General features: G+C 38.5%; 1 protein-coding gene and 1 pseudogene across 6 annotated transcripts; one reads left to right on the forward strand and one right to left on the reverse strand.

Annotated features, from left to right (window-relative positions):
• The window catches only part of LOC136281022 (uncharacterized), a 214,887-nt pseudogene that overhangs the window by 111,200 nt on the left and 77,665 nt on the right, over positions 1 to 26,022 (forward strand).
• LOC131768805 (uncharacterized) lies at positions 4,084 to 20,483 on the reverse strand. Of its 6 annotated transcripts, none has more exons than XM_066167173.1 (20): positions 20,295 to 20,483; positions 18,807 to 19,159; positions 18,346 to 18,510; positions 17,912 to 18,028; positions 17,399 to 17,521; positions 16,776 to 16,872; positions 16,423 to 16,641; positions 15,754 to 16,130; positions 14,884 to 15,051; positions 14,564 to 14,674; positions 14,316 to 14,435; positions 14,120 to 14,210; positions 12,693 to 13,067; positions 11,976 to 12,059; positions 10,714 to 10,839; positions 10,323 to 10,448; positions 9,532 to 9,657; positions 8,820 to 8,923; positions 8,165 to 8,293; positions 4,084 to 5,452 (listed from the first exon to the last, which is right to left on the reverse strand). In XM_066167173.1, exons 1-19 carry the CDS (start codon positions 20,461 to 20,463, stop codon positions 8,237 to 8,239), a joined length of 3,108 nt encoding a protein of 1,035 aa, XP_066023270.1. In that variant the 5' UTR covers positions 20,464 to 20,483; the 3' UTR covers positions 4,084 to 5,452; positions 8,165 to 8,236. The 6 variants fall into 6 exon arrangements, with proteins under 6 accessions (XP_066023270.1, XP_066023269.1, XP_066023268.1 ...); XM_066167172.1 differs by having other exon boundaries at positions 11,976 to 12,056; positions 12,693 to 13,070; positions 20,295 to 20,482; XM_066167171.1 differs by having other exon boundaries at positions 12,693 to 13,070; positions 20,295 to 20,482.

Consider the following 26,022-nt stretch of genomic DNA (forward strand, 5'->3'; position numbering starts at 1 on the left):
GATATGCGCATAAAAACAATTGATTTTAGAAAGCGTGTTGTAGCCATTGTTCATATCTGGCTAAAACGGTAGAGCTTTGTTTCTCTAACACGCTAGATTTTTTTGTTTTTTTTTTTAAACACGCCAAGTTCCTTTGTTCCTTAACGCGCCAGTTTATCTTGTACAATCCAGCTTACTTTGTTACCTGTTTGTCAGCTTCTCAGTAAATTATTGTGAGAATGTTGTTTGTACAGTGTATTACTTATAAAATATAGGCGAAAATGAAAATCTTCTGTCCTATCCGAAAGTTGTAATACAAAAGGAAACATTCACGGCAAATCACGGCTCTTTCCCTCAGGATTTCCTCAAGGAATTCAGACCGCACGACGTGTTTCACAAAGTCCAGAGGAGCTCAGTTTGAACACATTAATTACTTTTTAAAACTTAATTCTAACCTTGTAATATATAAATCCCTGTAGCTTCACGAAGTTACTGAGCGTAGTACTGAATCTCTGTGAATCCTTTCGCAACAGATATCCGGCTCTATGTCCCGTACGCGGTCGCTGTTCGTCACTCTGTGTAAACCGGCAATTTTAAAATAAATAACCGCTAGGTAGCCGGCGAAAAACGAAGCTTTCCGAGCGAAGCCGGGAATCATTTACTGTTCGCCGATCATGGCATCTTACGAGCTCTTAGTCTTCAGCACTGCGGTCTATACCTTACGTAACGCAACTGTAACGCGAGGATAATTAAAATTAAAATTAAAATTGTCGAAGAATTTAACGAGTTTTCCAGTTCGCAAACTGAGCAAACTTAAAAGTTTCAAACTCCTCTGGACCCTGTGCGTGCACTCACTTGCTTTTGGTTTCCATATTTACGTCATTTACACTACAAAACGTTTGGACGCACAAAGGAACAAGCAAACAATTCGTAACCGTTCATTATCAAGTTTCGAAATGCAATCTCTAAGTCATGAATTCTCATACTTTCTGAACTACGAAAAAGATTTAGAATCCCTGGCAGAAGATTATTTTAGCAGAAGCGAAAGATGATCAACTGTACGACTACGGTTCTGACAGCAGCGACGAAACTGATCAGGAAATTGACTCCGATGTTGAATTTAACTTTTTGGAGGGTGATTTATCTGAGGGATCGAAAGTACACGCATTTGCGGCCAAAACATGTGGGTGTGCTCATGGAGATAATGCAGATCCATGCAGCTCTACCACTGAAATAAAGACATCGTCGATTGCTGAAACAACTGTGCGGAACTTCCCTCAACTGAACTCGATCTGGTAATTTAAAAGCATTATGGGTAGGTTTATTGAGCAGAGTTTAGCCATTGCTCAACAAATCCGCGTTCTGAGTTATTTTGATTTTAGCTTATCCTAGCATGTAAACATTGCTAATTATAAAGAGAGTAAAGAAGGCATAAATCATTTACCCGCCCAAAATAATACATTTACGAACAGGTTAGGTGACGACAGTCAAAGGAATCTAATAGACTGTCGGTTAATAAGAAAAGGGTATATTTGATATTTCATTATTTTGTAAACTCTGTCCCTAGAAAGAAAAAAAAAATGACGCTACCACTGCACCACGTGCACTGTCGTACTTGTCGGTTTACAAATTTAAAAATATAAATAAATAATGCCTCGTGGACCTCGTGCTCGTTCGGCCAGTGTTTCACAAGCTGTTTTAAGAAAATGAGGAATTCGAAAATGAAGGAAAAAACTCAACCACATTTTTAAATGATGGACAACAAGTCGAGATATTCCTTTATGCTTGGCGAATTATTGTACTGGATACTGAGTATCGTATATCGGCCAGGCGTATCGATGAAAGCCTTAAAGCGTAGGACGTACTTCTTATACAAATAGAAAGCAACTTTAACTTTAAGAAGCTTGTCCTAAAATTGGCACGGTCACCGTGTCATATCGTGCGAAGTTGCGAGTAAGATCTTAACACGTTCCTTTGTTTGTACCGTGCGAAGCAAGGCAATGTCTGCGAAGTTAATGAGGCAAGTAACTTATAAGAAGCTAACGTGTTGAAAGCTCGCTCTTTTGTTTTAGCGTGCTGGTGTACCGTAAGCGTGCGTTCACCTTATTCCCTGAAATCCCGTGGAGGGTCACATATTACTTATATCACGTTTAAACCTCACTGGCTACCTTTAAACTATCGCATACATTTTATCTATCTGAACTTTTACATTACCAGAACAATCCACGTTTACTTCGTTCTAGTTCTCAGAATCTTTTGGCTGTGCCTAGATCCAGGTTAAAGACATATGGCGATAGAACTTTTTCTGTAGTTGCTCCTAGGCTATGGAATCAATTACCTTGAACTCAGGAGCGTTACCTCTGTTGACCAGTTCAAGACGCAGTTGAAGACATACTTATTTAAATTGGCTAATGATATCTAGTTTTTAGTGGTGTAGTTTAGTTAATTTCATTATAACAGCTTTTAGGTTTTGTATTTTGTAGTTTAAGCATTGTTGTACAGCACTTCAAGAAATTAGTGGACAATAGTGCTCTATGGGTGTTTTATTGTTGTTATTTATTATTAAAGGTCCCTAATAGCGATCGACTGTTTTCAAACTTCTGAGATAGAAAGTAAGACTACCTCAGTACATTTCAAACTCATGAAGTTAAACTAGTGAGTAATTCACGAGTTTGTTTTTGATGAGCTGTCACAATTATGATCAATGATTGGACAGTTGTTACTTCTGGCTCTTACTTGGTGTAGAAGACACTGTATACGTCACAATAGAATGTCATCACAATCGGGAATAAGAAATATGAAAACAATAGAATGACGTACACTGCGTCTTCTTCACCAAGTAAGAGCCCTACTTCTCGGGCATCATAGGCCAAGTCAACAATTAAAAAGGTAGCTGATGGGCTAATTTTGTCCTAATCAGTTCGTTCCAGATTTTTTTTCGGTGTTCCAAAAAGGTTTCAGCCTGTGTTGTGAGTAACTTTAAAAGCTTCACTCTTATCCTTAATAGACAAGAAGCGATTTTATATGAAAGAATCTCGTCGATAACCATCTAAATGGATCAATACAAGAAGTTATTTATACCAAATAGATAAAAAATGTGAAATCAATTTCTTTGAAGCAAAATATAGTGACAGAGAAAGCGTCTTTCCTCTTGTCACGAGCATTGGACAAAAATTCTAAATCCTCGTGAGGAATCGAACCCCAAACCTTCGGATTCCGCGCTCCCATGCTCTACTACTGAGCCACAGAGACTCTATGGTGAGTGAGGTCCATTTCGAAGTTCATATAACACGTCCTGCATACTGCTAGCATCAGCAATCTCGATAGCGTCATGTTTGTAAGAAAGATGTTAAGTTTTCAACTCGGTGAAGAAATAGAGATCTTTTTCGTCTTGTCAAGAGCGTGGGACAGAGAAAAATTCTGAATCCCCTGTGCAGAATCGAACCTCACACCTTCGAATTCCGCGCTACGATACTTTACTACTAAGCCTAGAGACTCTATGGTGAGCGAGGCCAGGAGCCCATCACTTAATCAAGTAATGGCTCCTCGTGAGGCGCAATACGAAGTTCATGTATGACGGTCTCCATATTTATTATTTGAAAAAAAAAACAACAACAAGAAACCGCCCTCTTACTACTGTAAGGAACAAATGACGTGAATGTGAATGTTGGTCATAATCGCCGGGGGGGAGGACGTCGTAAGATTTTTCCCTTTTAGGGGGAAGGGGATACACGATTTTAAAGAGGACCAAGGGGGATCAGTAGTCACCAACATAATATAAAGGGGGGACTTAAGGAAATTGAATGGCAATAAACTTCTAATGAGGGGGGATCATAAGAATGATTCAGAGCCTTAGGGGGTGATCAGGTAAATTCTATCGTGACGCAACTTAAATCCTTTGACCCTTCCCCCCCCCCCCCCCCCAAAAAAAAAAAAAAAAAACCGGTCCCTATACTCTTCAGATAAATTTGAGGAATTCTTAGAAGGGGAAAGAAAATTAGAATAAAACTAAGTGTTGCTCTACTTTTACGGCTTGTCTACGCTTGATGAGCTATGGATATCCTTATTTTATTCCATCAGCTCTACAACAGATAAGTTACAACAGTGAAAGTAGCAAAAAGAAACGAATCAAAAGCACTGACGGAATATCGATATCGGCTTTCCGTACTCAGAACAGTTGGGTTACTTTCATGTTCCTGTGCTCTGTAGATTCAAACCTAATTTTAATATTTTAAGACTTAGGAGCCATATAATGAAATGCTTATCAACTTAGTTTTGTCGGGTTTGTGGGGAACATATTTGGCTCTCGGTCATGACGAGTGTACCTCGCTGCACTTGGTCCTCGGTAAGATCACGGCCTCGAGCTAAATATTTTTCTGTTCGGCCCTCCCACATAGTTTAGAAGTATATAATATCGCTATACATAAGTGAAATTGAAACTAACGATTTACCCGACGCGCACGCTAAAAGCCCCTATTTGCTTGATGTGACTATTGTGACTGAGTGAGCTAATCACTGGGGAGATCATGCGCAATAAAAATGTAAAGCAAAATTACGAGATAACCTCTCTTTGTGCTAATCTACTGCTACCGTCCACGTTGCTGAAATTCACAAAAAGGAAAACAGTACAATGAGTAAGATTTCTCCTGTATCGAGCTATATGTGTCAGCCATACAAAATGGCGGACACATGTAGGATTTGTGCAGCCCAGTCAGGTGTTACACACCCTGGAGCCGATTACTCGCCTGGAGTTCGCCTCCTCACCATCTTAAATTTGAATCTCATTTCACGAAAGTTTCTTTAAAAGGGACAGAATCAGAAGACTGATAACCTTTGATACACACGAAAATTACAAAAAAAATTCAACTCTCCTTCTAATTTTTTCCGCAACTCTCCAAGTTGAAAGTGTGAAAAATTTGCAAAGGATAGTGAGATCTGCAAGGTAAGGAAAGGAGTGATTGGAACACTGGAATACAGCAAAAGAAAGGCGAAATTTACGTAGTTTTCGTCCGAAGACGTGCCCGCGTAAGACAGTTTTTTTTCTCCGCGTTTTATGGATCGTATTACCTAAGTGGGCTCGAGTAGCCTTTTCGCGGGAAAAGGTAGTCTAAAATTAAACCGTTCTGTGAAAATGCCGTGACATAAGCTCAGTATGGGAGTGGTACACACACCACACTAGCATCCTCTCTATGGCTACAGTCATGGTTTCCCCAACCATTGCTTCTGCAATGAGATAAAAATTCCTCTTCACCTTGGCAGTGAACATTATCCATTCAGATTGGACCAGACCCCTCACCGTATGCAGCTCTCCGAAGAGCCCGGCCACCAGCATAGCCAATCTGATGACAAACCACATCGGCTTCGTTTCCTGTCCAGTGATCATCGCAAACTGTACCCCATTGCCCGTTGTGGAAAACTTCTACGCGGCCGTAGTTATCGTGTCCTCCGCCCACTAAACGGATGGGTGCGTCCTCTGTTGTGTTGTGATAAATTTAATATAATACCTCAATTAAAGATAACTTTGGTAGTCTAAAAGGCATTTATTTATTTATGTGTAGAATTGCTTGTTTCGAACCACTAATAACCAAGGTTATAAAGTTAAATACAGAAGGGAATTAAATAAACAAGGGTGCACGATATCTTTGAAAACCCATAAGAGCTTGTCAGAGTAGAAAATTCTCAATCTTGATAGCCAGGGGAAGAAGTCAGAGGCTTACTCCGCTAAAAAAAAAACAAAACAACCAAACAAAAAAAAAACAAAAAATAGACCTCTTGGGTTTTGAAGAAGTTTAATCAATGGCTAGAAAAGCGGAAAAATAAAACTGTTATCTTCACTTTATAAGCCTTTTTAAACTGAATGGAATTATGCGAAAATTTTATGCCGAGTTGAAAACAAGCCAGAAAACAGATCTCCCACAAAGTGCCTTAATTTACACGTATTCGAGCTGGTATACGAAGCTTCTGCTCTGAAGGGTTACTTACAACCTTCAGAGGCCGAAAAAATAGATTTTTCTTTTATTTGACGGCAACCGCTTATGATGGGGCTCGTCTTTCTTGTAATTTTTCATATTTTGTTTACATCGTGCACTTTATAAAATTCACACGTGGAAGCTCTTTGCCCATGGAAAAATCAAAAGCAGAAGAAAGTCCTTGGTCGAAAAAAAAAAATTAAAAAGAAATTTTGGACCAAAGAAGAAAGAAAGAAAGAGTACCATTCTGTCAAGAAAAGAAAAAAAATTCTTCATGACAGCGACCAGTACTGGCGAAGCTCTGTGCTGGAGTCCAGGTTTCCAACATAGAAGTCGCTGTCAAACCGAAATTAACCACACATAATGTTAAAAAAGAAGTTTCATTTTCTTTATACAAGTACCAGCCTTATACAAAAACATTAAAAGTCGCCTCGAACTGTAATTTTGAAAGCTGTCTATCGATTCGTTGTCTTGCTCCTCTGCACGTATTGTCGTTTTTTGCATTTTTGCTGCGGGTTTTGCCTTTGCCTTTCTTAGCTTTGCTCATTATTGTGTCGTCCTCCTCAATGTTCCACTGAGCAATCGAGATAAAAAAGAACGTGTTTGCAATGGGTTACTTTTCGCGGGAAATATTGATCCATCGTCATTGACGCCAGGAGGTCCCATTGTCCTATTAATTTGCGGTTTCAGGAGGTGAGATAATCTCCTCGCATGGCGCGAGTTCTTTGCGATTTTAGGGGGAATTCTACCACTCTGAGCGCATTTATTGTTTATATAGTTTTGACCGACTTTCGTCAAATTTTCTCCCAAAAAACTCCAGGAATAATGATAAATGAAAGTGTGTCGGGGAATTTTGATATTTGAAATAGTTGTCCCGTGGTGTCCATTAACGCAATACGCCTCGCATATTTTATGCTACTCCAACTTTAGATGCTGATATCTAGAAAACCGATTAGAACATCGAAAGAGCCTGACACTCTTTCGTTGACGGATGTCTTGTGAATAAGACTGAGCAGCCACTTTGCTCGTGCTGTGGCATCAGATAACCGATAAATTCAACAGAAGAAGCTTCGGTCGTTTCACCCCTTACCGGCTCCTGACACTTTCGTTAAAGAAAAGTCATTTAAATTATATTTTTATCGTAATTTGTAGTCATTAAGCTTTCTTTTGATGTATAGTTTGCTAGGAGTTTAGTGAAACTAACGCGCGTACGAATTTTTTCCCGAAGGACACCCGCGAAAGCGTAAACGAAAAATTTCCGTACAATCCGAGCCAAATCTAATTGGTACAAATCAACAATGTGAAGGTCCAAGCGCTTAGCCGATCGATGAGATGACTGCGGGCTCATTCATGAACACCTATGGCTAATCGAGTCTACAGTGTTTCCGGAGAAAATATCAAATGTTCCACCACAGTTTTGATTCTCACAAGAACTACAAGATCACTGTATAGATTATTAAATGTATAGATGACGTTTAGTTAGATATATACATAAAGAAATAGGGTGCGTTCCCTTGGGAGAATTCGGATCAGGATTTCTGATCTGTGGCGTTCCTTTCGAGCAAATCCTTTTTCAGATAAGTGATCTATCAAATCCACTCTAGACAAGGATTCATCGGATCACTGATCTGCGTGATCTAAAAACGGATTATTGGATCATTAATCCAACGCGTTCCTTTGGGCGAAGGATCCGAAATTGATCAATTTGCCCAGCGGTGCTCAATTTCAAACTAGTGGGTAATTCATAGAGTGACCGGAAAGATTGTTGGCAATCGCTCCATAAATTCTGCGATAAACACGAAATAAAATCGGTTTCGTAATGTTAAATCGATCGGCCACTAATCGCAGGCATTCAGGGTTCCCAAGTATCCATATCGTAATCAATACTTGCTTCTTTTTTAATTCCAACGTTTGAGTTTACCATGAAAAAATGTGCCTCTAATGAATAGTGCTAATTAGAAAAATTGTGCCCGCTAAAAGCCCGTGCAGTTAGACGAGCCATTCAACGAAGGGCTCAATAACCCACGTCTTAAAAGAGCGCACTTTTTGGAATTCTCCGAGAGCTCGTCTAAAACTCCGTTCCTTTCACGCACCGTAATCTGTGTGATCTTGGATCACAAATCCTAACCCGGATCCTCCCAAAGAAACGCACCCATAGATTGATAGATAGATAGATAACTAGAAAGATAGACAGATAGGAATTTTTGTACTTCTACCTCTACGGCAATAACTCCGTCCATTCCTATGATATCCAGGCAAACACCTGCAGTCATATGAGCCAATTGTGTTCACACACTGAGTGTTTGAATGGCATGAATATGATCCCGTTTGACACTCGTCCACATCTGTAAAAGGATCAATACTTATCCGACTTCATCACTCACAAAAACAATCTTTCTAGAGTAATTAGTGTCTTTCTTAGCGTGAGTGTGAGTTTCTGCACTTTTCCTACAATGGTTAGCGGTAGCAGTGCTGAGTTATTGTGTTAGCTTGGCTAACGTTCTACCTAAATTTCTATCGAAGTATCAGGAGTTTTTCCTTGTAGGCATCGCTTAGTTGCCAAGGGCAGAACAGTAGCAGTTTTTGTTCCATGTAGAAAAAAGCTAAAGGAATAGTCTTTGGTAGAGTTAATATCTCAGTAGGTGAAGCATAGCGTCTGCAATTTTTGCAGCTAACTGCAGAAAAATCAATTAAGTCCACTTGAAGAAAGCCGTCTTTGTGGACAGGTAGCTGGTGAACACAGGAATTGAAGAGCGTGGTGAAATGTTGTCTTACAGTAAATGAGAGCATTGAATTCAGCGAATAGTGATAGGAGTTAAACATTTCCGTCTGCCTGGTTCTTAAACATGTAGTTTATATTCCACATCTTACCTGAACAATACCAACCATTCCCTTGAAATCCATGCTCACACTCACATTAACACAATCGGCATTTGAAGCGCAAGAATGTGATCCCGTTCTACATTCGTTTGAATCTGTCGAGGTTAGATTTAAATTTAAATTTAAATTTAAATTTCATGTTTCTAATGATTGAGTCCTACCTAATCGCCCTAATTGACGATTTCTACGAATGTCAGTCAAATTCGTCAAAGCGAAATCAGCCCGGCAGATTTGACGATTTTGACGAATTTTTTGCCATTTCATGCAGCCATTTCCGTCACTGCATGCATTTCTAGATATATCTTTAACAACGAAGTCAGAAAACAAGAGATAACAGCCAGATTACAATTAATGAACATATAGACTTATACCCCATTCATACCAAATTTAAGCTCAAACATGTTTTAAACATGTTTTGTTAAACACGATTTTGAATTTGTTTTCTTCATTAAAGAAGCTGCCTAAAACCGATGATGTCGACTTCAAATATACAAGTTAGAGACTATTTAAAACCAATGGGAAATTCAGTTTTTCAGTGTTTCTGATTTTCATTTAGTTAAACCCGTTTTAACAATGCATGTTTTGCTGGCAGGAATGGGGACAAATAGCCAAAATCTGAGGAAACGAGTCTACATCAGAACGTATGTTAACCTACTCTAACGTACTCAAATTTGACTGACTGTAAAAGTATTTATAAATATACCTGAGCATGTGTATAGACCATCTCCTGAATATCCACGCACACATTCACAATCGTAAGAGCCTTGTGTATTGATGCACCTGGCATTCGAATGACAGGAATATGATCCAAGTCGACACTCGTTTATGTCTTTTCAAGACAAAATCGATGTAATTTAGTGTCAAGCTACATTAAATTAAACAATCCCGTTTCCCCTTTCTCTCTCTTTGTCCATCGCGTTCTTTCCTATTTCACTCGGAATGCTGTTTTCTTTTGTGTTGTTGTTGTATTTTTTTTTAAAGAAAAGAAAAGGAAGTTTACCTCGTGTTTTATATGGCAAGGTTGGATTTCCCGTAAACAAAAACAGCACGAGTACCTTCATTTTCAAATGAATTATGTCTTGGTTTGTTTCTTTTCTTTATTTTTAGCTGTCAGTACCTTTTTTGCAGTTTTGTTGTTATCTTGTTTGACTGTTTCTTGTTTTGTTGATGATTTGTGTTGGTTTTGTTATTGTTGATGTTTTTCCTTTCTTTGTCTCCTCTCACTCAAGCACCCCTGAGTTGGAGATGACTGAGAAGGATTCAGATGCTTTCATTGAAAGCGTTTTTGACGGCTTATATAAGAAATGCCACCCCATCAGTTTAAACGTGATATTGCCCAAAGCAGCCGCTCAGAATGACTGCGCTCTCTGATCAGGTTTTAGAAGTTATCATCTATTGATGAAAGGCTGTCAAAGCTCATTATTTCTAGTCTGTGACGACGGCTACAGAATACAGTAGTGTGATGCGTTCTAGTATGATTTATCTCAAAATTACCTGCACATGTGGCACGACCATCCCCCAAATATCCGGATAAACATCTACATTCGTAGGAGCCTTGTATGTTCACGCACTGAGCTTGTGCATGACAGGAATGAGATCCTGACTGACACTCGTCCACGTCTGTAAAACGAAGATTATCGCGAATCAGATGTCAAGTTTAGTCATATTTAGGATAAAGGATAAAGTATCAAATGCCAAGCACCATTTCACCAACCTTTTACAAGGAATTTACACCTCTCTTATACCGACTGTAGGCTTTTTCACTTATCAGTGTAAGTTACGTCTGACCTTATTCTGTATATCTGAGCTAACACTTGCAGAATTCAGCCACAGCGTGTTGAAGATTGTTTAGTCGTTCTTATGACTCGTTTTGTTCTCCTCCTACCTGCACATGCAAGAATGCCATCCCCTGCATAACCAGGTAAGCATCTACATTCGTACGATCCTTGAGTATTCACACATTGGGCTTGTGCATGGCAGGAAAACAAACCTGACTGACACTCGTCTACATCTGTTTGAAACAATTTAGATAAGTTACGGAAACACAGCGACAAGCGAAGCCAAATGCACTTTAACTGATATAGATATTTCTCTTTGAGTATTCGACTCGATAGCTCACGAGTGAGCGCTGCGAACGAGTCAGATGTCAAGTTGCACGCAAGAAGAGAAATTTCATATCTGCAAGCAACCATGTATTATTTTGTTGATCATATTAACACAATAATAGCTCTTTCTTGACAAGAGAAGTTATCTTTATTAATGAATGAAAATAAAAGAATCGCCAATCCCTGAATAAAAATCGTAAAGAGCATTGGCAGATGAAAAATGCGTTGAAACAATACAAAACCAAACAATGGGCGTAATTTTCAATACACAAAATCCTCAGTTAGTGACTTGGTCCTTATCGACAGAAGAAATCTTTCAGCTACACGGCCAAAATTGGCCTGTGGCAAATCTTCCAATTGTCGATTTTCGTCCTTAGGCGCGAGAAATGCCATTACCAAAGCGACTGAATACGTAATTTTCGGTTTTTCTTTCCATATTTTTTTCCCCTTTTAGCAAAGTTTGAACATCACTATCTGTAAGCGATACGGATTTTTCAGTGTTTTAGCAGCCATAATCTGAAAAAATTCCGACAATGCAAACGACCTTAGATTGAGAATAGTGAAGGCTCCGTCGTTCACTCTTATATCTTGGCGAGTGGCGCAAAGGGGGAGAGACGTGTCAGCAGCTGATTGGCGATATCAAACACACGTAAAAAAAATACAACATTTTTTCACCTGTGTTGTCACAGCTTTTCCCAGCGCTGGAAATCCTCGTATAACACGGTAATTTGTATGATAAATAAAATTTATTAATTCTGCATCGGCATTTCAACCCAGATATTCTCAAAGTGTATTTATGCTGCTTGAAGTAGTATTTACCATAACTCAAAATATGCCCATTTTATTCATCCCAACCGCTACAGCAAGAACTCGTGTTGAAAACTAGTCGAAGCCCTTAGTTTTACTTTATTTTACCATTCCGGGGGGATGGAAAACTTAGACTCCCCTCCCATAACATTTCCCTACTTAGTACCCCAAAAGAGTTGTAGTGAAATACGCGAAGTCTAGTGTTTTAATGACCAATACAGAAAAGAGTACAAACCTAGACAGTCTCCCTCTTCGAAGGTATATCCAGTGGGGCATACACAAGTGAAGGAACCATAGCTGTTCACGCAAGTCGCACCTGCTGGACAGGAGTCAGCGAAATATTGGCACTCATTGTAATTTGGAATGAAAAGAGGTAATAATAATAGCAATGATCATAATAATAGTAACTCCAGTTTAAGTAACCTTATGTTGACGAGGAGGCAAGATAGTAATCAAAAGCAATGCATCTATGAACAATAACTATATATGAATATGGAAACGATCCTCGCAGTTATGAACACTACTTAAATAGTAGTAGTAGTAGTAGTAGTAGTAGTAGTAGTAGTAGTAGTAGTAGTAGTAGTAGTAGTGATAATAAGGTCTGAAACGCACAGGCCTAAATTTATTTTTCAGGCCTTGTTTTCACTACAACTTAAGTTGTGTTCATAACTGCGAGGATCGCTTCCATAGTCGTTTCTTCAACCGCAGCTCACATATATGATTTTCAATAAGTATATATGTTTTACATATTTTGGACGAAAGGTAATTCTACTCAATCTATTAAAAAATATACCGTATTTGCACAATATCACTTTCCATCGAGTAAAAATGGTAACCTTAGATCTTTTTGTAACCCCGTTTATACCGGTTTTTTGTTTACGAGGGATTGAGGGCTAAGTCTCAAGGACCCACCGGGATATAGCGAGGGGCTTTTGATCCAGTTAACACCAACCTCTCTTACAAGTGAATCCGTGGCAGTCTGTACAATTTACGTCATTCCAAGTAAACTCATTAAAGAAACCAAGAGTGTGAACACAGTCTTGATTGTGCAAATTGTTTGGTTGTCCTTCTGCCCAGTAATGGAAGTCTAAAGGGGTCTCATCGCTCCAGACGAACGAACCCTCGGTGAAATTATCAGACAGACCCAGCCACGATTGTGTACTGCCGTGTAGACTTTGAACAAATACGTTTTCTTCTTGGCTGTGTATGCTGGGAAGATTTGCGTCCAGGGAAGCACATGTCTCCTGACTATTTTCCCACGAGTCACAAGACAAGACTTTTCTATAGCAATACCCATTGTAATACGTCCAATCGTCCTGACATATGTCTTCTAAAATTAAGTGAACAAAATAAGATGAACATTATTACTGTACCTATTTAATTGAAGGCTGCCTCTGTTTTTCTTTCATATATCCACACGCAATCAAAAATTTGGTTTAAAAGACTTTGCCAATAAAATGAATTACATTTTCATGTTTTGAGGAGTGCAGCTATCGTCGACAGACTTTTACAAGCCACTGACTTGAAATTAGATGCTGAGCTTCTGAGCGAAAATCGCGCTAGCGAAGGTATCACAGCTAACTCTTTTTTTAGATGAATTAAACCATTTAAACAGGAAAAAGTGCTAGTTACGAGATGGAAATACGTTTAAATTGCTTACTATAGGAACAATCCGTTCGTTGGTGACGCGGTGCAATAACTTGCAGATTTGTCATCCTATGTGCTCGTTCTATCATCGCCTTAACTAAACATCCCTGCTCCCTGATAAATTTGAGTGAAAGTCAGAAAGGGCGGCTAGGTCGAGGTCAGCTTTCAGGCTTGAGCTTATCTATGAAAGTTACACAAGCTTAACAAGGATCGAACTATTTTTATCGCTTTTCAAACAAGAAATTTCATATAAAAAGCACAAAATAAAGGACAACCTCGTAGTTAAATGAATAAAAGGGATAAGGTACTAGAGAAACTGTGGTGCTGCGTCTGTGGGAGAGTATATCAGGTAATTTAGTGTTAACAACTGAGTTGAAAGCGTAAATTGACCACTGTGAAGGGGGAAAAAAGCTGACGTTTGGAACGTTAGCCCTTCGTCAGAGCGATCGAAATTAATCGCTCTGACGAAGGGCTAACGCTTCAAACGTCAGTTTTCTTCGCCCTTTACGGTGGCCAATTTACGTTTTCAACTCAGTTGTTAACACTAAATTACTTGTAGTTAAACATGCGCTAACTTAAGTCCAAATCAATTTAACAGCAGAAAGGCGAGGGTGTTTCCTCCCAGACAACAATGAAAACAGACGTCAAAAACTTCCTATGAAACTTTAATTATTTGAACATGAGAGCAAAGTTATATTTACTATTTTACAAAATTTGCCAAAACTCCATTACCTGGCAACACTGCGTACGATACGGTAAGAGGATCAAAGCGTTGAATGAAAAGTTCTTTGACACACATTCTAAAACTTGTGTTGGTTACAAACTGCAAAGAAAAAACTTAAAATCAAAAAAATGATAATAAACGTAAGGTCATACAGAAATCTGCTGTAGAAATTCTTCAATCTTTATGAGATGGCCATAGCCCTACCTCTACCCAACTTTCGATTCCATTGCATTCTGCTGCGGCAGAGTCTTGTCCACTGGTAGAATGTTTTGCAGTAAGCAGAACTATCGGCGGTTTGGTGTAGTTCTGAATAAATTCCATGTCCTGAAAAGTGACAAGCGTATTTTCTTTCACAGACAGGAGAAAAAAATCTAAATTAATTTTAAATTGCGCTTATCTTTACTTCTTAAGCAACCATTCAAAGATACGTGATGACAGTTGCCAGAGCTAACCTGACAGAAGGCAAAGTTATGACTCCTTGGAGGTGGCCCGTTATTGGAGAAATATTCATCATTATGCTCTGTAATCAGAGGTTCCGGAGGGCGATCACATGTTAACCAGTCCTACGATGAAAACATCAGAAAAATGGATGATGATGAAAAAAAGGCCAATTACCAATTACCATTATATATGGAACTGTAGTTCCAAATAAAATATATTATACTTTTATATATATATATATATATATATATATATATATACATACATATATAGTGAATTGGGTTAACTTGTTAGATAAGATAATCGTGCCGCCAGATTTGATAAAACTTACAACTGAAATTTCTTCATGAACACCAGCGAAGTTTTGAAGCTCCCTCAAGCAGATTTTGAAGGAGGCTGCTGATACGTCTTCGAGCCAAACACTCGCAGCATCATGCTTCAGACCCTTCCTGTGGTGTTTAGCTGTCACAAATACCGTTGGTGGATTGGAATATGTTTCCTGAGATGCAAATTGCGAAACTAGATTAAACACACGTTGACTGAGGTAGTGATCAGTACACTCTTTCTGTGACTTGCTTGGGAGCCAGAGCGAGTAATATTGTTATATATCTAGACTTTCACCCAACAAAACGAGCACTGGGATTGGTTAATTCTTGGTGACGTGCCCCTGATTAAATTCAAATGTATCCCGACCGGGATACCATTACGCAGTTGCCTGCGCGTCGAATACAACAGTCGTTTGTTTGTTTTTGACACATGATTGTTTAAGGGAAAGTCTAAATATATAGCAAAGCACTTAATGTATAGTCCCTCGGGAAAACAAAACAAACTGTTTCCCACAGGAAAATACATTACCTTTGTATTGTATAATGCGTAAGCATAAGTAAACAGCAGCAGTAAGAAGAGCAGAATCAATATGATCTCAAATATCGAGGCCACTAGTATTTAGGTGTGAGATTTTCAATTAACCACCCCCTTCCCCTCCTTTTCCTATTTTTATTTTTATCTTTCAATCTCTCAGGGATTAGCCTTACACTAATGCAAATTGGTACTACTGATTCTTACAAAATGAAGTTTCCACTTCTCGTGTTTATTTTCCAACAAAACAATCTTCATACTATTGATAAGGCAATGTGGGGCTTCCTTAGATCAATGGAATAGAAATAGCAATCAGAAAAAAAAAGTTTGATAAGATGCTTACGCTGGGAATAGTAACTGTTTGACAAATAGTCCCAGTCCACCAAGTGGGAAATAATTCTTCACCAGAAATTCCTCCTGTGGGAGCACCTTGATATGCAATCCAATCAACCGAAGCAAAACTGTCTGCAGGGTAGTCATTTCTTCCTGCTCGAGTGACACAGGCTGTAAACTGAGTGGTGTTAACGCTTTCAACCCAAGCTGTAACAGCTTCGTGAACAAAAGAAGCATCCGAATAATTGACATGGTTAACTGTGAGTTGCACGTGTATTTTACTGTGTGGGTAGAACACGAACCGTTGAAAGTTAAAAGTCTCGCACTGATCCTCTGCCCAAATTGGAATGTTCTGGAATTTGTGTCTCCCTGTCTGAAACGGAAAACCTACAACGAAAATGTTAAAGCTGGTAAGTGAAATGTATGGTAAGTTTGAAACCGAGAAAATAGAGGTATTTTCATAAAATAATCGCCCAGTCTTCGCCAAAATTTCTTATCGTTTGAAAATCCCCGCTACCTTCGTCCTCTAGGCTCGATTTGCGAGGCTTTCTCGTGTCCGGTCTTCACTCCTCTCGAGAAGAGGCTACTCGTCCCCATGCTCCCATCAACTATATGCATGAAAGTCTTTTTTTGGTGCATCATTCGCATCAAGAATATGAAGTGGCAACTAAAGAGATACCTGTGCAGCTTCCTGGATGATAGATGGTAAAGTTTGCATCTGTATCACATATTTCTTTATTTAGAAGGCACAAGTTGGAGAATGTTCTGCCATTAGAAGCACAGACCTGTTCTTCATAAGAAGGGCAGCTTGTGTTACATTGGCAAGTGTATTCGTGTGGAGATATTGCCACACAATGAGCAAATTTCTCGCACTCTATATCTATGCAAGGATGAAGATCTAAAAGAAAAATATGTATGTTGATGAAAACAAAATTAAAATAGCAAAAAAAAAAAAAGGAGAGACTGATCTTCGTTGGAGAATCAGTTAATTGATTTAGGGTCATGAACGAACTGTTAAATACTTGAGGTTACCTCCGATGACCAAGTAATTTACAGTCACATTGCGTCGTGGGCCACCATAACCAGTGTCATCTATTATGCATACGCGAAAGTGGAAGGTCGTCACCTCCTTATAAAGGGAAATTTAGAGTTTAGTAAAGAAGCGAATAGGTACATGTATGATGGATAAATGAAGAAGAGAGAAGTAAATACATAGGTAATTGAAATAAAGTATATTTAAAAATCAGCGGGGGTCTTGTGCTCACGAAGGAAACTATTTCTCTACCACTTTTGTTGACAAAGAGAAAAAGAGGAATTACGATAGATTTGCGTAATTTCGAAATCTACTTGCTATGTGACCTTCGAAATCAAGAATACGACTTTAAGCGTAGACCTGACAAGAAAACGGAATTCCCCTCTGTTGATAATTAAAAACGATACCTGCACAGACATAGAAATCCATATTTGTGTATTTGAGGTCATAAATATCGTTCACGTGTTTTTTTCTTTGCTATTTTTGTGTGCCAATGCGGTAGAAAAGCACATCTTGCTTTATCCGACGAAAATACTCATCCAGTACCTCTTAACTTTGAAAGTCTGCCAGTACTTAGAGTGACGGTAGATGTAACTGTCCTGAAATTTATTGGATATTATACCTCCAACCAGACACTCAGAGGAGTTTCCTGTGTACACACTGGGTCAGCATTGTTTGAGTTACAATTGAAAGCAGTAGCGAGTACTAATGGTGGGGCGTAGTATGGACTTAGAAAGCGCACATTCTGAAGGAATAGATCACAAAAATGTTAAAGTGGTAAGCATTATCAGTAAATCAGTACCGAGTCATTGTTAACTTCCCCTTTCAAGCACACACTCCTCTCTTCTTCTTTGCTTCTCTTCTTCTCTTTTTCCCTTATTCCTTTTCTCTCTTCTTATTATCTTCTCTTCTTCTCTTTTTCCCTTATTCCTTTTCTCTCTTCTTCTTATCATCTCTTCTTCTCCTTCTTCTACTTTTTCTCTCTTTACTCTTACTTTTCTTGATCGTGTTCGTGTTGCCTTTTTATATCAAAGCTGCCACCAAACATACTCAATGAACCCTAATGGAAGCTTTAGAACAATTTTATTTTTATTTTCACGAAAACTTGTGTGATAAGAATGAATATAACCCATACCTTGCACAGGGCAAAATTGGTTTCAAAAGTTAGTCCATCATTCTCAGAGAACATGACCTCTGACGATACTTTCACTTGCCATGATGATGGATAGTCACCTTGGTACGCCATCCAGCTCTGAAGATCAAATTGAGAAAAAAAATTATAAATAGATAAATAATTGTAATAAAGATAACAAGTATAGTCGTAATATATCATTCTGTTGAAGTATAAACTCAACTGGATGCCAGCTTATGTATGCAATGTAGAGTGTCTGAGGTTGAAGTGGAACCATCTAACCTTCAGCACTCATGATTCCTAAGTGTAAGAGAGGAAAATTTATAATTCCTTATAATTCAACCGCCAATATTTGTCATTCATGAAACTGCTTCCACATCCGAATGTTGTGCATAGTGTCTAACTCCAGTAAAAAAGAGAACAGAATTTTTACTAACCACAGATAGATTGCTATGCGGTCCATCAAATTTCCTCCATTCTTGCAAACAAACTTCAAACCGAGTTGTTGAAACGTGCTCGATCCAAACATTCATGGCGTCCTGCATTTGGTTTGGAGTTCCATGCTTCATAGTGACGTGAACTTTAGGAAGCGAGGAAAAGGCCTAAAAATGGTAAATGTTGTCATTCCGAGTTTCATTACTCGATATATTTATGCTTGAATTAAAATGATTAACTTGATAAGCAACCACGATAAAGGCTCCTTTTTAAACAGTTGTGATGTCGTTACTTCGGCACGCCCCTTCAATCAGCTCAAATGTGTTAAAAAGCTCGACAAGATTAACGTTGTACTAAACCATTTTTATCCTTCCTGTCCTTTTTTTATGTTTGCTCTATCGATTTTGTGCGGTGACTATCCAAGTCCTGAAACAATACGCAGCTGATATATGAATCAGTTTACCTGAGCAAATGCAACCTGCTTGCATTTTGTACCAGTAGTAAATATGCTAAAACTAGCCTCTCCATGATGTACTCCTGACTGGGAACCCTGAAATGCAAACCAATCGATGGTAGTGGAGTTGCTCTCGATGCCTCGGCCACCTTTTACGAGGCAAGCTTTGAAGTCATTTGTCGTGACTTCCTCCACCCAAATAAACGCTGGATCATGGACAACGTGGGACTCGTTTCCGTGGTTAATCGAAGCAAATATACGAACGGGCGATCCATCGGAGAATCTGTTGGTGAATGAGACACGCTTGCACTGGAAATCATTATTTCCCACGAGATTTATGCCAATTTTGCCTCTTTCAACTCCTGTTATAAAAACAACAAATAAAAGAAAATATGCACACTTCATTTATTCTTAATTTTTTCATTCTTAATTTTAGGATTATTTTGACTTTTGGCTTGAGTTTTGCTCAAGTTCATCAATGGAGAACTTGCAATTTGATAGTAAAAGTTGCCAATGTTCAAAGACAATTATCTAGAATGAATGCCGTTGGTAACGTATCCAAACTGGCTGAGCGGAAATATTTTGCGGTCTGTCTCTGTGTTACGCATGATGAAAGGAAATGGTATATTTAAAAAGCGTGACGAAATAATAGTGATTCAAAGAGATTCCTATTTAGAGCATAATAAGTTGGCATTACGCTGCATTCTTTCGTGCGAATGAGGATCGCTCTAGATAAATAGATGAAAAGAATAACAATTTATCTGGGAGAGAAACTTGTTTTCATTCATAATCCGTTTAATCCGTGCGTGTTCTGGAAAGATACTTTAGTTTGGCCATTGCCAAATTTTTGCGCCAGGAGTTCAGTTCTTGGGGTTTCAAAATTTAATAAGAACATCAACGACACAGTCAGATGCCCTACATCGGTGTGAAACTTTTTTTTTCCTTGCCATTATTTGACGTATGCTATTACCTATCTCTAGACTGACGTACAGAAAATTGTAATCTGTTAATAGGTAAACCACGGGCAGTGTCTCGCTAATGCCTTTGGATATTCTTTACAGAAAAACCCTTTTTCATACATTCCACGAAATTGGTTATATCTTTATTGCACTCACAAACAAAAAATTTCTTGTCTCTCGGCTGCTTTTTGTTGTTCTGTGTGATTTTTGTTTCTTTGTGGGATGGATGCTAAAAGTCATGTAAACTAGAATACTAAGACTTAATTGACCTAAGCTAAGAGTTCCAACGGATATTTAAGTCTACAATCATATGTTGGAGCAAGCAAACATAAAGTTGGTCGCGTTAATTTTTTTTCCTTATATATTATCTCAACTAAGTAAGCCAAACTATATATATTGTGAAAAGCTCTGTCTCTATCGAAACAACTCCTTTCAAAACTATTGGGAATGATGTAAAGCGAAAGTGATCCTAGGTTACTCGTAAAACTACGTTATTTGCATTATTATGCATGATAATAAAACAACGAATTTTAGTCACCTGTAGTGCCTTCAAACATAAGAGACTGCCATATCAAAGGGAGGAAAACCAAAATGCCTTTTAACGTTGAGAGTAGCATATCTCCAGCCTCAACGTTACGAGAATGGAAAATACACCCAGGAGAGCTGAAAGATCGATGAATGTAAAAACTGTTGCATGATGCAAACATTTCCTCGCGGAATTAAGATCACCTCAATTTCAAGAGGAAATATTTACGATAACATGTCTTAGCGAGCTTCTAACAACTTAAACTTTATATTTTGTTTTTTTTTTTTATCTATTTTTAGTTTTCGAGGACGCTCGAAGGTCATGAAACATAAATGTCAATGGTCCATTTGTTTTGGCATTTCCTCGCGGAAAACGTCTCAAATGAAAATTTAAATTTGTTATTAGACATTGATATAAGGAGTGAACTTGAATTGCATTTAACTTCGTTACTTGACAGTGATTCGAGCAAAGAAAAGATCCATTTAAAGTTTTTAACGAGTGACGTGACAACTGACAACTGACCTTCCCTGGAGTGTAGTTAGCTATTAAACACCTGATTAAAATCCCAGACATAATTTGCAATTGCGATAAACCTCATTATATCCTCATTGACAGCAGCTAAACAGAATCGAAAATCACATCTCAAATAACAGCAGATTCTCAGAATTAATGAACTCTATTTGTCTGATCCCATGGCCTCCAAGTGTTTCCATGGGATAATTGAAAGAGAAGCTATGGGAAATAAACAAAAGATATTGCTTTGCCGGCCTGAGGTAGTATCGTTGAAGCAAATCGCTTTTAACATCTTTAACATCAAGCTTAGGCTCTTCGCACAGAATTTTGAGCTGAGATTAAAGATTAACCCCTCCATTATGTCACTGTCAATCATTAAGAATGTTTGGCTTCGTGGCTTATATGGAATCTTCTAGCTTCTAGCTGTAGACGTCTATCAAATTAAATCATTTAATTTTTCACTCACATAAGATTGTCTGCCAATTTGTTTTGTTTAGGTTGATAAAATGTGCAATCGACCCAGTTATAACAATTGACACAGTGAGAAAGAAACTCGATATTCAAAGTTTGGTACTGGCAGCCGCTTACGCGTATTTTGGACTGCTCCATATCATTCCTGACTAAAATTTTAACTCCAAGGTGACCCAAAAGTAGATGGAGGAAAAAAAAATTTGAGTTCTTTCATCGGTTTTTTTTCCATATTGATTGTCAGAGGCCCTTAAATTTTATTCAACGAGAAAGTGAAAGTTCATTGTGTTGTTTTTGATTGATAGTAATTAAACCGAAAATCTATTCTTGTATATAATGTTTACGTGTCTAAGGAAATACTTTTCCTCCTGAATAACGGCTTTTTAACATATTAAACTGTAAGGAAATAGCATATCTGAAGAGCTTTACATATTTATAACAGGTTAAAAGGATTCCTATTTAGAAAAAAATAGCTTCGCATTAGGTTCCATTTTCCTTATTTTTTCGTATGGTTTTGTGATTAAAAGTAGCTAGTTCACCTGAATCGTGCGGATGTAATTATAGTCGTTGTAGAGGGGAATGGACAAAACGCTTTTCAACGTTAGCACAGTGTAACTCGATGCTCTAAAATCATTGCCATTAGAGGTAGCAAGAGTTGGAAACTGTCATAGGAAAAGGAAGAAATGGGGAGCTTTCCATGATGATTCATTACATAAGACAAATCTCAATTCTGCGATAAAATACTATTTCCAATTTACTATTTTAGTGAGCTATTAGCAAAATGAAAACTCTTTTTATTAAATATTTATTATAGCATATCATGTCGATAGTCTATTTTTGGCATTTCTTCGCTGACTTTCCTGACTAACTCTGCTTGCAGTTGTTTGTTTACGTCCTATCCTATTTTTCGTTACAATCCCCCACTCGGTTCCATTCATGATCTGCCTGGAGAGTTGAAAATGAAGGAGGACATGGAAATATCGGTTCTTGATTAATGCAATGGGTCTTTTATTTATTTTTCTCCCTTCATTCCTCCAGTTTTCCTTCACAATACGAAGCTTCACAGCCATCTGCAACCTTTTTGGTTATTCTGATTATTGAATTTGGAAAGTTCTGTTTAAAGCCCATCAGACATGTCATTATTTAAAATTAAATAAAGGCAACAACGGAAAAGGGTGACTCTGAAGTCTGACCTTTCTTAACCGGAACAGTCTGCGAGCGTAAATTATTAAGGTTTCGGAATCTCACTTTACGCTTACCTAAAAGTCTTAAAGAAAAGAAACGATATTTTTTGCTGAAGAAACCACGTTCTTCTTCTCTCGCTGATTTTGTGAATGTCAGTAGCCTTGTCTCAGAAGAAGTCACGCACATGTGCACGAATATAACGAGTGCTCATGGAGGAAAGCTCTCAAAATAACCTTTGTCACGCAATCAAAGAGAAGTTGCCAACATAGCAGGGTTCTTTAAAAAGCGCAGAGAGTCTGTCAGACTGACTGACCACTGCCAGAAGTGTATTCTTTTATCTCATTTTATTAATATATTTGTTCATATATTTTGAGAATTGTAAATATGATCAATCTTTTAATAAACCATGCAAGCTGAAAAACAGTTCTTATGTATGATGCAAACAGTCGGCGTGGTTTTACTGACACAAAAAAAAAAAAAAGACGGAAGAAACCGCTAAGAAGACTAGTAAATACACAATGGGCCGAGGAGCCGCGTTGATGGCCCTTTTATTAAAATTCACCTAACAATGCTGTTTGACCGTCAGTACATGAGGGTCTTAATGGGGTTAACTGTTAGCCGTAAAATATGTTCGTGGATTGTCTCCATAATCGTATGAATGTGTTCCTCCACGAGCGCCCCAGGCTTTGATGAGAAAGCGGGTGACTCTTCGAACAGTGAACGTCTCCATTTTACCAAAGCGTCCACTTTTTTGAACAACAGCTGTGACATATGAGCAACAAATTTCCATTAAAAAGGTAAAATGATATCAACGTGACAATTACGTCTTCGTGTTTTTTGACGAACCGTTTTGCAATCAGGCTATTTCTAGCCTTTTTGTTTCCGGTTCTTGTTTACTTATGTTCATCTTGAATTTTTTCTTTTGCCCAACTTTTTCTTGTGTCTAATTCAGGTTTTGTTTTTCGCTTGCTTTTGGTTTACAGCGTGGTTTTTGGCCTTGTCTCTCACTTTAGCGTTTAAAGTACATTTTACAGTAACATAAGTGTAGGAAAGCTTTTCTGTATTCAAGTATATTAAGCTTTGCCATTGTTAACATGAAGTTACACTCCGTTTTTCATGTCAGTGTAAGCGAGTATATTCTATCCAGATCTGACAGAATAAAGCCAATAAGTGCCGCTTACCGCCTGTCCACCTTCACTTGCCTGAATTTCTCTAAAACCTCAGCTGGAAGCTCCAGGATTATACCGCAAGGCACTGAAAATCAACGGACTGCTTGTTGACGTACTTTCTTCAAAGACAAACTCTTTGGACTATTTGTTTCTGCCAGCCTCTTCTAATGTAGGGGGCTTGACGTTTGGAGAAATTGATCTTATCAACTGCGTCCTTTATGTATGCTATAGTCGCTGTAGTCGTAGGAATTTCGGTGTTGCTTGTTTCGGTTGTTGCGGTAGGCCGGTGAGTGTTTCGTCGGATGGAGTCGTCGTTAAAGTTGTTTTCTGAAAAAAACACGGTCAAAGTATTTGTTCTCGTTCGATGAGCTGTCTGTCGTGTTGCACACTAGTTACACTCGTCTTGTTATAGCTCTAATAGTGGTGGCTTCGTGTGACGTCAGGTTGTATGATGACTCGTCCAGTAATCCGTCGGTATGCGTCGGTTTCCTGTAAACTGATGTCCGTATTGAGTCATCGTCACGGGTCACCAGGCATTTTAGAAAAGGATGTTAACCATTTTCTTCCGCTTCTCTGGTTAGCTGTGTACCAGTGTTTTGTCCGTTAAGGTGGTGGTGGAATGCGTCGATTCGTCGTGTCGTAGGTGATCAACATAGCGTAGTCAAATCGGTCTCGTTTGTTGGCAAGTCAAAAGGGGGCGTTCCTCGATGTTCTGCATCACAATTTCTGACACAACAAGGGAAGCTGAAAACCTCATAGTTGTATCGAGTAACTTTTTGTAGTGTTTACCGTTGTACGGAAAGTAAGTTGACGTCAGGCAAAGATTCAGTAAATCTGTGATATGTTCTGTCCGTAGAGGTAATGGGTCGGTAGATGTCTGCCTGCAATGGAGGCCTATAACCTACACTGCACTGCAGGTTAATAACCAGTGTAAAGTATACGCGTGCATTTTTTCAAGCTGTTGACTACTGATGTTTCAATTGGTTTCAAATATCAGCCGCTTACGGTTCGTGCAATGAAAGTACCTATAAAAGCGTCACTGGTATCTGTTCACGTTGGCTAATTTACATTGTCAACTAGGTTGATAAAACCAAAATTATCTTGTCATGTTACCTCGCCGACGCAGCACCACAGTTTCTATAGAAACCTACCCATCTATATAGATCAAATCAAAGTTATCTAAGGGCATCCAGAGCTAAAAACATACCCAAAGAGCAAGATCATTTGAACAGCTGATCTTGTCTACATTTCCATCAGATGCTCACTGGCTGACCAATCCAAGATAATCGGAAGCGGTTAGCAAATGACGTTCGAAGTGCATATGCATTTTAATTGCAATTATTTGTTTGGTAATATTTTTCTGTCACAAAAGCTGAGCGTTTTGGAAAAGCTGTGTCATCATTCCTTAGTCTAGAATGTATGAAAAAGTTACCTTTAAAGCACGAGAAACCTCAAAACAAATGTTAATTTGGTGAGATAAAATAATTGAAATGGGTAAAATTTTACCCTAAATAGGATGAGGTCGGCAAAGAATAAAGAAGATTGAGTCCAATTGCAAAGGGAAGTTTCAATTATGAAAAATTATTAACAAAATTATTCACAACGGTCTTACCTAATGTGCATGGAGGCGAAAAATAAATACTCGCAAATTCTTTATTGCCCAACTTCTTTATTGATTGTGATGTTAAGTGCTCGTGAAATTAATTTTATCCCCTTTACGGCCAGTGGAGCAAAGATACATGCAAAACTGGCCGTGTTTTACTCTGTTTTGGGCTATCTCCTTAAGCTGTCCTTCTGGTGTAGCCTGCGCATGCCACGCTATCCTCGTCAACAAGGATTTTCAGCCGTTAGGTCGCACTGTGCAGTGCAATAAGTAAACACTTTAACCTTTTATGACGCAAGTATAGGTTTTTCACCAGGCCAAAAGAAGAGGAGATCTCTATAAAACCGAAATACTCGTAAATGAGGGTCTCAATGGGCTGGTGGCTTTTACGGCTAACGGTTATGATGTTGGCCAATTTACGGCTTACGGTTTATATCTTTCCCCTGAAGTCATCAGAAATATCAAAACAATTAACCTTCTTTACGGCTAACGATGGAAATTTGTCAATTTTCTCTAACTGCTAATTTTGGCCGTTTTACAGGCAACGGTTGTGTTGGCTCTTACATATCAAGTTCGTAGCCTCTTTCTTATAGAAGAGGCAAACAAATATGTGATTATTTGTGCAAGCAGAGTAACCTCTATTGGATTTTTGCGGAAGAATACTCAAATTCTTGAAATCGACGATGACAACAGTCAAAAGCGATAGATATAGAAAGAATTGTCGCCCTGCGAGAGCAGTTTCAATTCTTGTCGACTTGGTGATTTTTTGCGCATGCGTTTGGCTGTCACCTGGTCACATATG

Source organism: Pocillopora verrucosa, chromosome 5 (assembly GCF_036669915.1).
Source record: "Pocillopora verrucosa isolate sample1 chromosome 5, ASM3666991v2, whole genome shotgun sequence".
In the NCBI taxonomy this organism is placed as follows: domain Eukaryota; kingdom Metazoa; phylum Cnidaria; class Anthozoa; order Scleractinia; family Pocilloporidae; genus Pocillopora; species Pocillopora verrucosa.

Bases quoted from the DNA above. Each gene is read 5' to 3' on its own strand.
- LOC131768805 (XM_066167171.1), bottom strand. From the start codon at position 20,463: ATGTTTGCATCATGCAACAGTTTTTACATTCATCGATCTTTCAGCTCT. The intron at 16,873-17,398 runs GTATAATATCCA...TCCCTTTATAAG, and splicing joins CTCTGAGTGTCTGGTTGGAG to GAGGTGACGACCTTCCACTT. The intron at 8,924-9,531 runs GTATATTTATAA...TAACCTCGACAG, and splicing joins TGGTCTATACACATGCTCAG to ATTCAAACGAATGTAGAACG.